At 37.2% G+C, this 15029-nt stretch overlaps 1 protein-coding gene across 1 annotated transcript; it reads left to right on the top strand.

Moving 5' to 3' along the window:
• Positions 1-7251: 7251 nt before the first annotated feature.
• On the top strand, positions 7252-14412 carry LOC306873195 (somatostatin receptor type 5-like; the record flags this gene model as incomplete). Its single annotated transcript, XM_079422304.1, has 2 exons — positions 7252-8376; positions 14329-14412. The coding sequence occupies 2 exons, from the start codon at positions 7252-7254 to the stop codon at positions 14410-14412; spliced, it is 1209 nt and encodes a 402-aa protein (XP_079278430.1).
• Between the last annotated feature and the right edge of the window lie 617 nt (positions 14413-15029).

Below are 15029 nucleotides of genomic sequence, written 5' to 3'. Positions count from 1 at the left end.
ATAATTTATTTCATAAAAAGTAAATGCATATAATTAATAACCAAAATCAAATAAATACATATAATATAAAATACAATTTTACAGACTGTAAAAATATTTATTTTTAATAATACTTATTCAATATTTTGGCTATACAGTACATACAGCTGGAAGTTTAGACAGGCTTGTTTTCTGACTGTGTGCAGCATGTTCTCTGTTTGCTATTTACTAATTCATATTCTTGCTGGTCAGATTAATTTGTCTATTTCTATGCTAAAAGTGACATTGTGCATATAAATATTTGGATGCTTAAAGTCACACAAAACAAAACATCAAAGCGAACCAAGAATTTACCAAGAATTTATGCGGCATCTCCAAATGAATGATTCAGTCGGATTCAATCTGCAGCTGCATCAAAGTTTTATTGAATATATTTCAGCACAGATTAGATTGGCTTTTTCTGACTTCATAATATTTCATTTGTAAATATCATGCCTGGAGCAGCCCAAGCTGTCCATATCAATTTATTTTTTCATTTATGTTCTTTTCTGATCATACCAGCGTGTCCTTTAATTGCATATATTTGTGCTCGAGAACCTTACAGCAGCGGCCCTCTAAAGATAAATGTCTTGAGATCAAACCTCAAAGTGGCGATATAAAAGCAGTCCTAATGTAATTTCACTGCTTAGACTGAGGTATTGGTAAGAAGGCGGTGCAAATGCTGATTTGATTACATTCTATCTGTTGTGTAAGATCTGCTGGGCTTTTATTGCCAGCAGAAGAACAAATAGCAGTCTGGGAGTCATAATAAACTGTATTGAATCTCCTTCCTCTCTGTCCAAATGCAGGTAAACTATATTAACCATCCATAACGGCATCATGGAAATAAATCTCCATAATGACACTAACCAAGCACAAAATCCAATGACACACAGACATCTTATGATTTACAGTTATGACCAAAGCTTGAATGGTGTACTCCTCAGAAACTCCTCAGTCGTGCATGTGTCAGCAAGCGGTGTTATTGTTAATACTTTAATATTGTATTAACATTGCAGAAATGTTCATTTCCTGAAAGTCTTTTGCATTGAATTCAATTGTGACAGTGATATAACCTCACTTGGGGCTGTTCTTATGTCTGCAGCTGGGGAAATTTTCCATGCTAACTGCAATGTAAGTGAATTAGACTGGCGCAGAAGCAGAGAGACATCAACACTAATTTTGTGGAAGATACCACTACCTGTCTCAACATACACTCAACACACTCCATTCAATATATGCCTGCAGATAGTATTATGTTCTTCATAAAGGCCAATGATTTAGCAGAAACACCTGCGATCCTCACAGAGCTCCTCCTTAACCCTTTACCTGTCGTCTTCTGCCTCAACCTTCTCTCTTTATCCAGTATTTCAGAAATAACTTACTCAATTACACATGTAGGCTGTATACTGTATACTGAATATAACTGCCATGGAAACAAGAAGACAAGAATCTGAATCTGATACAAATCTAAAATAGATTCAGTGTGGGTTTTGGCCAGTAGGGGAGGCTATCAGCAGTCAAAAAGGGTTTGAAGGGTATTTGTGATGTTTTTGAATTTTTGAATATATATGATAGACAATATAGTAAATGCAAAAAATGGGTCACTGAAAAAAATCATTTAATTCAACCACTAATCTGAATACTGAGAGGATGAATTCATCTAAATTTCCATATTGCATTATTATGCATTTTATATTATTCAGCGTGACACAGGTTTAGAGATTAGTAGCCTAAAAATACCCTGTGATGGTGATCACTGAAACAGAATACGACCTGTCAGAGCCGTCGAGGAAACACTGATGAACCTGAAGATTTGCAGGAACACATGTGGATTCTAGTTAATCAATATCTGTAATTATCCTGCTGTGTACTTGTCAAGTTCAAAGCTGCCTCACGCATAAATGAACTCGACTTCAATTGATCTCTGGTGTGTGTGTGTTTTCTGGATGTTGGGATTTTCTCAGCAGCAAAACACCCCTACTGTCTTAACATTGAGTATTTGTTGACAGAGAATTTTTTTTATTTTGATGTTATCAACCAGGAGTACCTGAAAGCATGTTAACGTTCAACAATACATTCAAATAATATATTATATATTTTGATATTTTGTTTGAATATAAATATGTGTCCATGCATTTATGCACGTTAAAGATTATATGAAAGTTTTATGCACAAACTAAGGCCATAATCATGTACAGTAATACTTAAATCTTCTCCATTTATGTATGTATGTAGCATAGATATATTCAAGAAAGTGAATATGTGATATCTGTCAGGTAGCATGAATATTTTGTACTAGGTACTTAAAAACATTAATTTTCCCCAGTGATGCCGTGATGAAAGACACCATCTGTTTCTGTGCGATTAACACCTAGAACGGTGTGTTCTGTGTACCACAACTCTGCGCATCTCAAAGCTCTTTTGTTTTATCTGTTTGCTGCATAAGTATGGCAAAATCAACCAGCTGTAGGTGAGATATGAGTACAGGAACTCTGCTTCCTACTGAGAAGTGAATTATGTAATGAGGTGTCGCTGTCAAACCGCCTCAGTACAGATGCCATGTGTGAAGGGAGACACCTGTGAGCCATACGCCTCATCTTTGTCTCGCACCTTCTTCTTAAAAGTTACTTTAAGCTTGTTAAAGGCACATCTACCTCCAGGTCATGTCAGGAATCAAAACTTTCTCAGGTCTCCGTGTGGGTCGCGCCACTCATTTTAATGGATAAAGCTGCTAAGGTCCATATTGGAGGTGTTATGTTGTTGGCACTCTTGAAAGATGGATAAAGGGGTGAATTTCACAAAACCTGGCAAGAAAAGGTCAAAAATGAGAAATAAGAAATTCCATTTTGCTATTTTTAAGACTTCCTGCATTTTGACATTATTCTTCATAATGTGAATCATTGAAAGTAATGGAAAAGTTTGCCACTAAAGTAAAAGTCTGGAAACATAACAGTAAAAACATTTGGAAAGAAAATGTGATTAATTGCCATAAACACAATGCAACAATACCAAAAACCAAATGGTCGCAAAAATAAGACCAAATGATCCATATTTGAATGAAAGTGGAATTTTGTGTTTACATTCCCAAGTTGGTCTCAACAAATGACATTTCTCTCCAAATTACAAATGTCTTTGTTGTTTCTCCTTAAATGATCCTATCCCTAAAGGAATTTCACAGAATAATAGTGTTCATCCTGTTTGTTTATTATGAAATATTGCATCATAAACCTTGCTTCATCCACATTATTCGTCCCATAAAAATGGGCGCAGGCATTTGTAAAATATTATGGGTCTTGCTTCTGGTCTCATTTGCTTGCAGCTATTTTTAGCCGTACAAAACAGCTCGTTTTGCTGCTTGATATTGCAAATTTGCGTGTCTTGCCATATTATTTTAATGTATTTAATTTACCGTTTACTGCACGTTGTAATTCTTCTCCTTATTTCCCTATAGCGCCTAATGAACCGGAAGTCTCCCCCATATAGGCTTCTGCATTGAAGAATAAAGTGGATAAAGCTCAATTTGGGATGAGTAACATTAACCCAAGGGATCACTTTTTGAAAATAAGTACATTTCCTTCAGAAAATGTATAAGGGCCATTCCACCGAATGGGTGCCATTTCTGTCCCCAGGACATTATAGGTACAAACATGGATAAAAATTAACCATAAAATACATATTATTAAGCAAATTTAAAATATGATATTAAAAAAATTATTAAAAACTACCTGAAACACTAAAAATATAGCATTTGCACATGTCTAACGCTACATTTGAACATTAAATATTATGTTTAAAATCCTTCAGAAATCATTTTTATTTTGCATTTTTGTGTACCTCCATATCTCATCTGTGCTTTAAATACATTTATTTCAAAATAAATTTATAATATTTTGGATAAAATACACATTTTAGTGGTGTGCCCAGGTTTTCACTCAGTCCTGTTACTCTATCACAAAAAACTGGTAAAATTCCATAAGTCACATTTTCAACGTAATATTGCAACATCTGGATCTTCTGAAGGCAATGAAATGATCGAAAGCATGTGGTCTTATTTTCTTTTCTGTATATTTGATGATATTGTAACGGTGGCTGGGAGCATCATTATAAATATACTGTCCTGTTACCTAAATTATTTCTCAGATGCTACTTATTTATTTTAAAAATACAAATCTGTGGTGAATCACTATAATTTGCTGAGTATTCTCATAATTTTGTCATGACCTCCATGTGGCTAGATTATATGTATTTGTTAATTTTATCCTAAAATCTCAATCCTGTTACTTTCAGTCCTGTTACTCATGTATCCTATACTTTTATATAGTAACTGAGTAAAAGTAACAGGATTGAGTATCAGATTTATTCATGTAAATATTGGGCTACATCCATATTAATCTAGTTAAATTTGAAAATGCATCTTTTTCTCAACGTTTTGGCCTTCTATCCACACTGAGACAATGCTTTTGCCCAGAGAAACCCTATGGTTGTTCTTGCATTGTTGTTTTATATTACTTTCCTGCAAGTATGACAGAAAATGCTATTGAAATTTCTGTCATTATGTATTAGACTCATATATAGAATGGCGTTTGAGTATCCAAAGAAAAACAAATATTATTTGTGGATACTCCTTCCTGTTACCAGTTTCATTCCTGTTACTTTATAGGTTTTTCTTTAAAAAATACAGTTAAACCACTATTTTTTTTTATTAAGTTTGGTCCATAATTTATCCCATTGTTTAATAAATTGCATCATAGAAAATCGAGAAGGTTTTAGGTTTGAGTCGCCTTTAAAATGAAAAAATAGGTTTGTGTACTTTAGAAAAATACACCTTGTGTAGATAAATAGGGATTTTTTATATGATAAAATGAATATTTTTTGATCATGACAGTTACCTAAGATGGACCAATGCAGATTTTGAATAGTTAAACATGTGTATTACTAGATTCAGTCTTTAAATTTTTTTTTTTCTGAAGAGTTTTGGAAGCAAAGGGCACCCTTTCGGTGGAATGGCCCAAAAAATAATAACACGCTACAGCTAATGTAGATAGCCTACTGCCGTCAAAAAGGACTTCAACAGTACCATAAAAGTAGTCCATACACTTATACTCACCATTACAAGTCTTAACAAATGTTTACTTTGTTTACATTCTGCGCTGAGCCATATAAGGTAATAAGGGAGGAGTTGAAACTGCGCATAAACTTTATTGGCTCTGTTGCATGTGGAATTTGAATATGCAAAAACTATAATAAGAACTCGCCTTCCTTCAAGCTCCATATAATTGGCAGCATCATTTCTCAGTCTGGAAAATGTTCGGGTTGAAGAATTATTACCCCGTGGGATCGGTTGTGACTGAAGCACGCGCACAGCTTGACTGCAGGACTGCGATTTAACTGAGATCCCTATCTCTCTCTCTCTCTCTCTCTCTCTCTCTCCAGGTTTAGCTCGATCTCGGAGAGAATCGGGCAGCAGATGCCATCACCTGTCGCGAGGCTGCACTGGTGCGAGAGCGCGCACGCAAAAGGCTGTCCTGAAGCCAATTCAACAAATACAGCTGCTGACAGATTTAACCTGCACTATGTTTTCCCGTGTTTTTAACATTTATCTACTCTTCTCTTCTCCTGCGAGGGGTGTTTTACACCTTCCTGCGTTTCACTGATACATACGCAGGTAAGCACATTTCGGATTGAGGTTTTGATTGATTTTATTTTAGTCAACAAACCATCTAAGTTAAGGAATCTTGTAGTAATAATTGTAAGGATGTTCTTAACTTGCTTCAGGACTGTTTTCGTTGATACCCTCTGATCGTATGGGACGTTGCGCAAAATAAGAACATCTTATTTTTTTTCTTTAGAATTGCCCAATAATGCACTTTAATACAATGGTTGGTTTGTTTAAGCGTACTAAGTTTTAATGTCATCACAGATGAATAACATAAAATATGCATTTTAGTTATTACGCAGTTTACAAAGTGTTATTTCTAAGCATCATAAATAATGCCTCTAAAGATTGCAACCACGAAAGACCGGCACGCAGCTCTTTTATCGCTGTCTTTGACGACTTCAAACTGATTTCATCAAGGATGAGAGCAGATAGTTTGAAAGAAAATGCTTTTTAGTAAATCAGTCGAGACCCCCAACGCGTTTATTCTGCGGGTAAATGCTGTGAGTTGCATAGACCAGCAGTGAAGTCAGAACAGAAATATCAAACCATTGTTATGGCCTAAAAAGACTGTAAATAATAAACTGTATAAATGTATACATATGTGACAAGTTTCCCCAACTTTGCCTCTTCTTGATAACACATTTCAAACTTATGGCTAACATATTTTCATTATTTAGAAGACTCTTGTCTTAATGCATATCATTGTAATTTTATTGTGTTGAAAACTATTGTTAGAAGGTGAGAATTTACAGAAACCATGTAGTAGTTTTAAACTAGATGTTATTTTACCAGAGAATTTAACTGGACTATTGATTCAAAACCCTACAGTGACAGTAGTCTATGTAACAATGAACGGGAAAACAGGCACGCGTAAAATTGTGCTTTAGGTTAACTAAAATCAAATCAGATCTCTTAGATTATGATCTGTGCTGACAGTTGGTTTTGGGTCAACTGTGCTCAAATTTAGAGAAAATGGACTGTGAAAATTGATCTCTGAACTAATATAGATGGCAGAATCAATCAAAATCCAATAAAGAAAAACTTTAAGGCATTTTTTTTTATAATTGCAATTGTTGCCATAGTTAATTGAGTTTTGCCTCTTTAGTTCAGAAGCTTGAAAAAACTTATTTGGTTCAGTAGATGTCAAGTATAGTGTTTTTTTAAACCATGGTTTTTTTGCATGAAGGTAGTGTGCCACCATGCAACACTGAGGAGAGACATGAAACAGAGGCAGAAAGCGACAGAGAGATATGCATGTATGCGTTGTGTCACTTCAGTCTCCTTGTGTGGGTTTGCTGTTTTGGCTCTGATATAGCTGAGGTGTGATCATCTACACTGATTCAGTCTCTCTGATCTCTCACTCTAAAACAAGCCATCTCAAGCACATTAAATGAACACAAGCCATATTCTCTTCCTCTGACAAACACATACACGCATAAAGAGATATTATGTACCTTTCCACTGAGCTGTTATGGATTCATTGCTGCTTTATACTCTCTCCCGGTCACTCAACCTTACCTCTGCATTTGTTTCTGATCCTTTTTTATCCTTCTGTCCATTCCAGATCCAGAATGGCGTCATTAAACCAATCCGGGTCGGTGGGGCCAATCCCAGGGGATTATAACTCCTCCTCCTCCTTTGGACTGGGATTTTCAGGAAGTCCAGTTGGGAATTACACTGCCAATGTGTCCGATCAAAGCATGCCATTTCAAGGGAGCAGCACGATGATTACTGCTGTCATATCATTCACTGTGTTCATCGTTGGACTCACTGGCAACACTCTGGCTATCTACGTAGTTTTACGCTATGCTAAAATGAAAACAGTTACAAACATCTACATTTTAAACTTGGCCGTGGCCGATGAGCTGTATATTTTGGGCCTCCCGTTCCTTACGACGCAAAACGTACTTTCCTACTGGCCGTTTGGCTCATTCCTGTGCCGCGTCGTCATGACGGCAGACTCCTTAAATCAATTCACAAGCATCTTCTGTTTGACAGTGATGAGTATTGATCGCTATTTAGCAGTAGTGCATCCTATTCGCTCCACTAGGTGGCGCCGACCACGAGTAGCTAAAGCAGTTAGCGCAGCAGTGTGGGCGTTTTCCTTCATCGTTGTTCTCCCCGTGGTGATATTCTCGGATGTTCAGGACATGTTTAACTCATGCAACATGAGTTGGCCGGAGCCACGAGGCGTTTGGTCGACAGCATTCATACTTTACACCGCAACGCTCGGATTCTTCGGCCCACTGCTGGTCATCTGCATGTGTTACCTGCTCATCGTAGTCAAGGTGAAGTCGTCCGGAGCCAGGGCGGGATTTACGAAGCGCAGACGCTCCGAGCGTAAGGTGACCCGCATGGTGGTGGTGATCGTGGTGGTGTTTGTCCTCTGCTGGCTGCCGTTCTACATCATCAACATCGTAAACCTGGTGTTCATACTCCCGGAAAACAGTGTGATTGCAGGGGTGTATTTTTTCGGCGTTATCTTGTCGTATGCAAACAGCTGCGCCAATCCACTGCTCTACGGGTTCTTGTCCGACAACTTCAAGCAGAGTTTCCGCAAGGTGCTGTGTGTGCGCAAGGCAAACGGAGTGGAGGATGGAGATCCCAGTGTGCCGCGGACGGAGAAAACGATGAGCCACGATACATTCCTGATGCCTCGGAACAACGACTTTAATGGACACGTACAGGCCAGCCAGGTACAGTCACTCTGAAAGCACATTTCACATATTTTACATGTGTTTAATAAATCTGTTGAATGTTTATTTTGGGGCTGTCAACAGATAAAAGATCAAAAGTTTAATTGCGATTAATCGCACACTTGAAATGTGAAATTAAACACACCATTTATTCATTGTCGACTTGCTCAAACTAGACTTCAGACTCAATAAGCTTTAAAGGGGTCACTTTTCAAGTTGTTTGAACATAAATGTGTGTTGGAAGTGTGTGTACACATCCATCCTATAATGATAAAAATCCACCCAGTGTGTTTTTTTTAAATCCCTATTTTAAAATCCCCTTTCTCAAATCAGGCTGTTCTGAGATTCCTGTCAGAATGACGTAGTTCTGTACAGGCCCCGCCCACGATAGTTGAATGACAAGATATCTCCGATTAAGCGATTGAAGTGTTTAGTTGTGGGATTTAATGAATGAATATAGCAGTTGTCAATTACTCCCTACATCTGAGCCGCTGAAAATGCAGAGGATTAATGTCTGCCTAAATGCATCTATGATCACACAAATCATTCGTGATCCAGCCTCACCTACAGAAGAAGTGAGTACAATTTTATTAAGTGAATCTTTGCAAATCACCTTTCCTAATAATGTACTTGTTAGCCAGTTTCGCTGCTAAAGTAAACAGTACTGCTTGTCACCCCATGGAAGAGAGGGGCGGGGTCAGAGCATTTAAAGCAACATGGACTAAAAAATGGCTTGCTGAAAACAGCTGATTTTGACAGGTTTAAAAAGGGTGTTTTTTACACTACAATTGAGAAATTTTAACCAAGGTATGTTATAGACTTTTAATTAAGACCCTAAAGAATCATATCAACTTGTGCAAAATGGGCATCCTATGACCCCTTTAAATGGTAGGCTACTTCAAAATACGATGTATGCACACAACTTTTAGTTTATTTAGAGTTCCATCTGATTTTTTTTTTAAATAGAAATTTCTGCCTACCAGGGTTATGGGTGTTTTCATTATTATAGATCATTTTAACGCATTATGCATTTTGAATTAATCAAATTTGTTAACGCATTAATGTTGCCAGTCCTAGTTGATATTGCTAAAGTGTTAATATTTTTAGTCTTGGGGACATTTATGCGACACCATTTTCAACTAAATACAGAAAAGTTTTATGCGTTTTGTAGTTCATTTACACGACAACAACGTTTTGTGTGTCTGGAAACTTTTGAATATGGGTTTCAAAGTGCAAGTTTTTTAAAACAATAGTATTATTGCAAATATGTGAAAATGGTGACGTCATGCGCATGCGAAATATGTGTTCATCTCGCATACGTGAGTACTTGACAATTTCAACATTTATTAATTCATTATTAAAATCAAATGTTACATTAATACTATTTAACTGACCTGAGCTAACATGAAATAGAGGAAAATTTTAAACAGCTAATGATAATTTTAAACAGCTAATATATTTGTTCATTGTTAGTTAATGCATTAACTCATGCTAACTAATGGGACCTTATTGTAAAGTGTTACTGAATGTTCTCTAAATTTGTTTTTAAGGCACAGTTAACCCAAAAGATGAAAATCCTTTAAGCATTTGCTCACCTGACTGACTTTCTTTTGTGGAATAAAATAGATGTTTAGCAGAGTTTTCACATTATTCGAACCATCAATGCTTTTGAATAAAAAGGAAAACCAGAACAATTCAGAAGACTTAAGGAATTTAAGGGTGCTTTCACACCTGTAGATCGATTGCTTTGTTCCGAAACAGGGATTAAAATTATTACAGTGTTGCTTTTTATTCTTGGTGCGGTTCGCTTTCACACGGCAAAGTTTCTAAGTGGAACAAATTTGCTAATACAAGTCATGCGTGAGTAAACTGTTCTCTCGTTGGTCAAAGTTCCACGGTATATTTTCCAGGATTTCACTTAGCTGTCACGGCTGTCATCTGTCAGGAAGAAATGTCGTTATATTAATGTATCATTTTGAGCAGGAGTCCAGGATTCATAGGGAAAACATTTTTAAAATGCACCTACTACGAAGAAGAGCAATAAGACAGCATTATAAAATGAAAAAGTGTGCTTTGATTTTGAATGGCGAAGACATTCACAGGTTAATTCTGAGGTATTAGCAAAACAACAAAGCTAATGCTATTCACGGATCTTATGTAATTGCCCATCATACATTGTGATATAGCCTGGTTCGTTGGTCCGTTGGATCGGATTGCTTTCTCACTACAACCGAACCGCTCCGGAGTGCGTTTTCAATCGAGCCGAGACCACCTCATTCAGGCGATCTCAGACTGATTGTTTTGGCGCGAATCCGAGCGCGATTGCCGTGTTCAAATATGCCCAAATGAACCGAGCTAAGGGGGGAAACACGCCAGGTTCCGAAACAACGGGCCAGGTATGAAAGCACTCTAAGTCATATGATCTACTTGATAGCATTCAAAAGTCTATCTTAAAGGGGACCTATTATGCCCCTTTTTACAAGATGTAAAATAAGTCTCTGATGTCCCCAGAGCGTATATGTGAAGTTTTAGCTCAAAATACCGCACAGATAAATTTTTATAGCTTGTTAAAATTGACACTTTTAGTGAATGAGCCAAAACGAGCTGAATTTGAGTATGTTGCTTTAAATGCAAATGAGCTGTTGCTCCTGGAGAAGAGGGCGGAGCTTCAAGAGCTCAAGCTCTGGCATTAGCAGTGCTAGCCTTTGCAAATAAACATTCAACTATTAATACAAGCCTGTTATCTTTACAGAAAACATAAAACTCGGTTTCAAAGTCAGTCATCTGATTACTGTGCATGATTAATTTGCGTTTATGAATTACACAGATGGGGAGCACGGTGGGATAAAAATAACAACATAGCTGGTCTCATGCTATCACAAACTTTATAAGTTCCACTTCTGATTATGAGCTCGACAACTTCAAGGGATCGACTCACATTGCTTTCATATGCAACTTTTAACTACTACATTCCTATTCACGATCATTCTGGCAGCACTTGAAGGCATCATCAGTGAAAACAGGCAGATACAATGATAGCTATAGCAATTAGCTTTACAGAGTGCCAAGAAGCTCTTTCAGAAAGGCAATTTGGAAAACAAACGTATGATGCTTACTTTGTCTAGATCGCTGGTATTGATTCTTAAACATTTAGGGGATGTTACTGATTTCCTTTGAAAATGAAATTGTCCTCGGCTCAGATGAGGGGAGATTATGGCGACTCCTATGTTTATTAGTGCATCCCAAAACACAACACTTGTAAAGCCTCTTTGCCACTGACAGTGTATATATCTCCAGTAATGGTGGACTGCAGCTTCTCACTCATGGCTGTGTCTATGCTTATAGGGCAGCGTCACAAATGGGTGGGACTTTTCCCCTCAGTGACGTGCACAGAGGGAGAATCTGAAACAGCTCATTTGGAGAGACTGTTTATGATTTATTGGTTTTATAAAAAAAATTAGATGGTGGATTTTTTATATTATAGGCTGGTTGTTTTCACACACTGCAGCCACACAACTATGTTCAAACACCTTATGAAAGCGATTTTTGCATAATATGTCCCCTTTAACATTTTTAATATTATGACATTATGTTTTGTGTTCCACTGAAGGGTTTGGAGCAACATGAGGGTGAGTAAATGTTGACAGAATTGTTACTTTTTGGGAAATGTCCTCTGAAATGTTTTCTAGAAGAAGAAAAACAAAATGGTACAGTTTGGGCCAGTTGGTTTTTAGCCCTTTGCTGGTGTGTTCATGAATTCTCTGTAGATTACATGCTGAGAATTTTACATTCGATACAGCTGCCAACATGTTGCTCCTTCCTCCCTCCCCAAAGAGAGGAAATTCTCAGTGAAATTGATTTACTGAACAGCAAATGGACTGAGAGAGCGAGAGTTTGTGTGTGTGTGTGTCTTCCTGTCCATCAGTCCTAACCCCCTAAGTGCCCTTAGGGACAGAAATACTCATATGTTCCCAATAAACATTCCCAATGTCCATGCATTTTAGCATCTGCGTGTGTTTGTGAGTGAAAGAAGAGGAAAGAAAAAGAAAAAAGGAAAGAAAGAAAGGACTGAGCAATAGTATGACCAAAATCTTACATCAATGATTCATTTTATATAACAATGACACAAAGTTTTTGTCATTAATACATTCATGATTTTTTTTTGTTTTTATGTTTACAACTATTCTACTATGTAGAAAAAGTCAAATAATTGTCAAAATAGTCCAGTTTGGCCAGTAATATAGATATTCTTGGTGAAAATTCTTTAAATAAATAAATAATTTATTAATCAACCATGTTAAATATTACCACATAGTTATTTCACATATATTTTTGAAAATCATTAAAATTATTATTATGGTTTGTATTATTATTTGGAGCCAAGAGATAATTCTTCAGACAATGTAGCAATATATTATGTCCAAAAAAAACTCAAAAACTTTATTAGAAATTATAAATATGACTATAAGTTGTAATTGGAAGCACACTTCAAGTTCTTGTTGAAATAATCAGTATACATACCCATTTTTACCAGTTCTATTTTATAATATTGCTCAACCCTAGCAGAAGAGATGATGAAATGTATTCCTCTTTGTTATGGTTCAGTTTGGCCAAGTGGACCATAATAGAGTACAAGTATGTGTGTGTGTAGAAATGTGAGTGTATTATAAGAGTGTCCTTCCGGGAGGGAGATCAGACGATCCCATAGTTCATTCAGTGGGGAAATCGGAGCTGTACGGCTCTAGAGACTGAATCAGATCTGTATGACTGAAGAATTCCTTGCCTTTGATGGACATCACAACATCTGATGTAGGATCATTGGGAAAAAGCCAGTCCCTTTAAGCCATTTCTGCATCCTCAGAGTTGATATCAGCTCTAATGTCTCTCTGTGGCAGACTGGCTTTCCCTGCTTTGACTGATATTCAATCTGATTGCTGGAGACATTAGACACACAATCGCTCTCTCTCTTTTAGCCCTTTGTCACCGGCAGTGTAGCGCTGCTGTAACTGGAGGCCAATTTGGTTCCATTCTGCATGTTTACAAAGCAAAAAAACAACAACAAAAAAAAACTGGCCTAGAAATGGCTCTTTAAACCTGCTGGTCTTGAACCGAGAACCAATCATCACCACTTGAAGTTTTCAGAAAAACAAATTGCTCTGGCACCAACCAAAAAGTAGATCGCTCCCATTATTTATAAAATGTACACACGGGAAGCCTTACAAATTGTGCCTATTTTTGTTACACTACACAGCTACTTTGGCAACTTTATTTTCCCTGTTTTCGAGAAATAAAATGGTTATACTTAAATTCATCATAAACAGAATATATCTAATAAACATAAATATATTAAATTAAACTATAGATATTATAAATAATATTATAATTTATAATGAAATTAATTCATTAATTTAAATTGACCTATAAATGTATTTTGTAAATAAAGTTCACAGATCCTGCGTCCATCTCCGGTATCATTCCAGAGAAAAAGGGTTATTTTCCTCCATCTGTCTCTCTCAGTTTTGTGGAGTACCAGCAGGGAATCTCAGAGACTGAATTAGAACCACATTGTGCATCAGAAAGAACATGTTATTCTACAGAATGAGAAACAGGAAGAAAGAAAATGGCTGAAAATGTTGGGAAACAGAAGGGCAGTATGTTGTGCTTGTTAGGCTTCAATTTTTTACAAGTGTAATTTAAAGGGACCGTTCATCTAAAAATGTAATTCTGTCATTATTTGCTCACCACGATATTGTTCCAAGACCTGTATGCTGTTATTTTCTCAGTGGAACTCAAATAGAGAAATGCTGAGAAAACTGGGTCTGAAATTTTCATTATTGCATCATTACTTTTCTAAACTTCAAAACTGCATCACACACACACACACACACACACACACACACACACACAGCAGTGCAGAGGTGCCATTGTCTGTCCTGTTCTGTGTTTCTGCAGGATCTGCAGTTACAGTCTTGCATGAGCGCGTCTGAGAAGCCTCAGCCTGCAAGACCCCAGATCATTGGCCAGTCCACACTCTAAACGCTGTTTCTCTCTCTGTCTGTCGTTTCCATCTTTATTTCGTCTCCTTTCCTGTGCTCTCTTGTCTTATCGTCTCTCCGTTCATCCCTTCAATTTGTCTGTTTGTCCGCCTGTCTCTTCTTCTGGCTTTTTGTGGAAGGTGTGGCCTGAGCCTCAAGCCACGCCCCTGAATGTGCCAGTGACTCCGCCCTCCCGCGCAGCAGAGCTCAGCCTCCACCCGGTGCCCGCTGTCGCCACGCCTAGCTCCAGCCGTGACCCGTGACCCCGGCAGGTCGTGAGGGCCCCTCCGTACAATGCCAGGATACTTTGTTTTGGGTGGAGGGTGCAGTGTGCTGGGAACACCAGGGTCTTCATGCACACGGAAAGCTGGAAATATCAAGAATTTTAAATTGACTTAGAAAAATCTATTTTGAATTTAAAAGGTTTAAAATATTTAATCAGCATAAGAATTACTATTTGTGAATTTGTAAAACACTATTTAAAACCTTGAGTCTGAGGCCACCAGTGAAAATCTGTTTCGTATTTTTAGAATTTAATACAATCCCTTCAACATAAAATATAATATTAGCAAACCAATTTTAAGTTTTTTTTTAATGATCAAGTGCAAAGCCTGGCTT

This window comes from Barbus barbus (assembly GCF_936440315.1).
Source record: "Barbus barbus genome assembly, chromosome: 7".
NCBI classification, from domain to species: Eukaryota; Metazoa; Chordata; class Actinopteri; order Cypriniformes; family Cyprinidae; genus Barbus; species Barbus barbus.
This window is presented reverse-complemented; position numbering and strand designations above follow the sequence as displayed.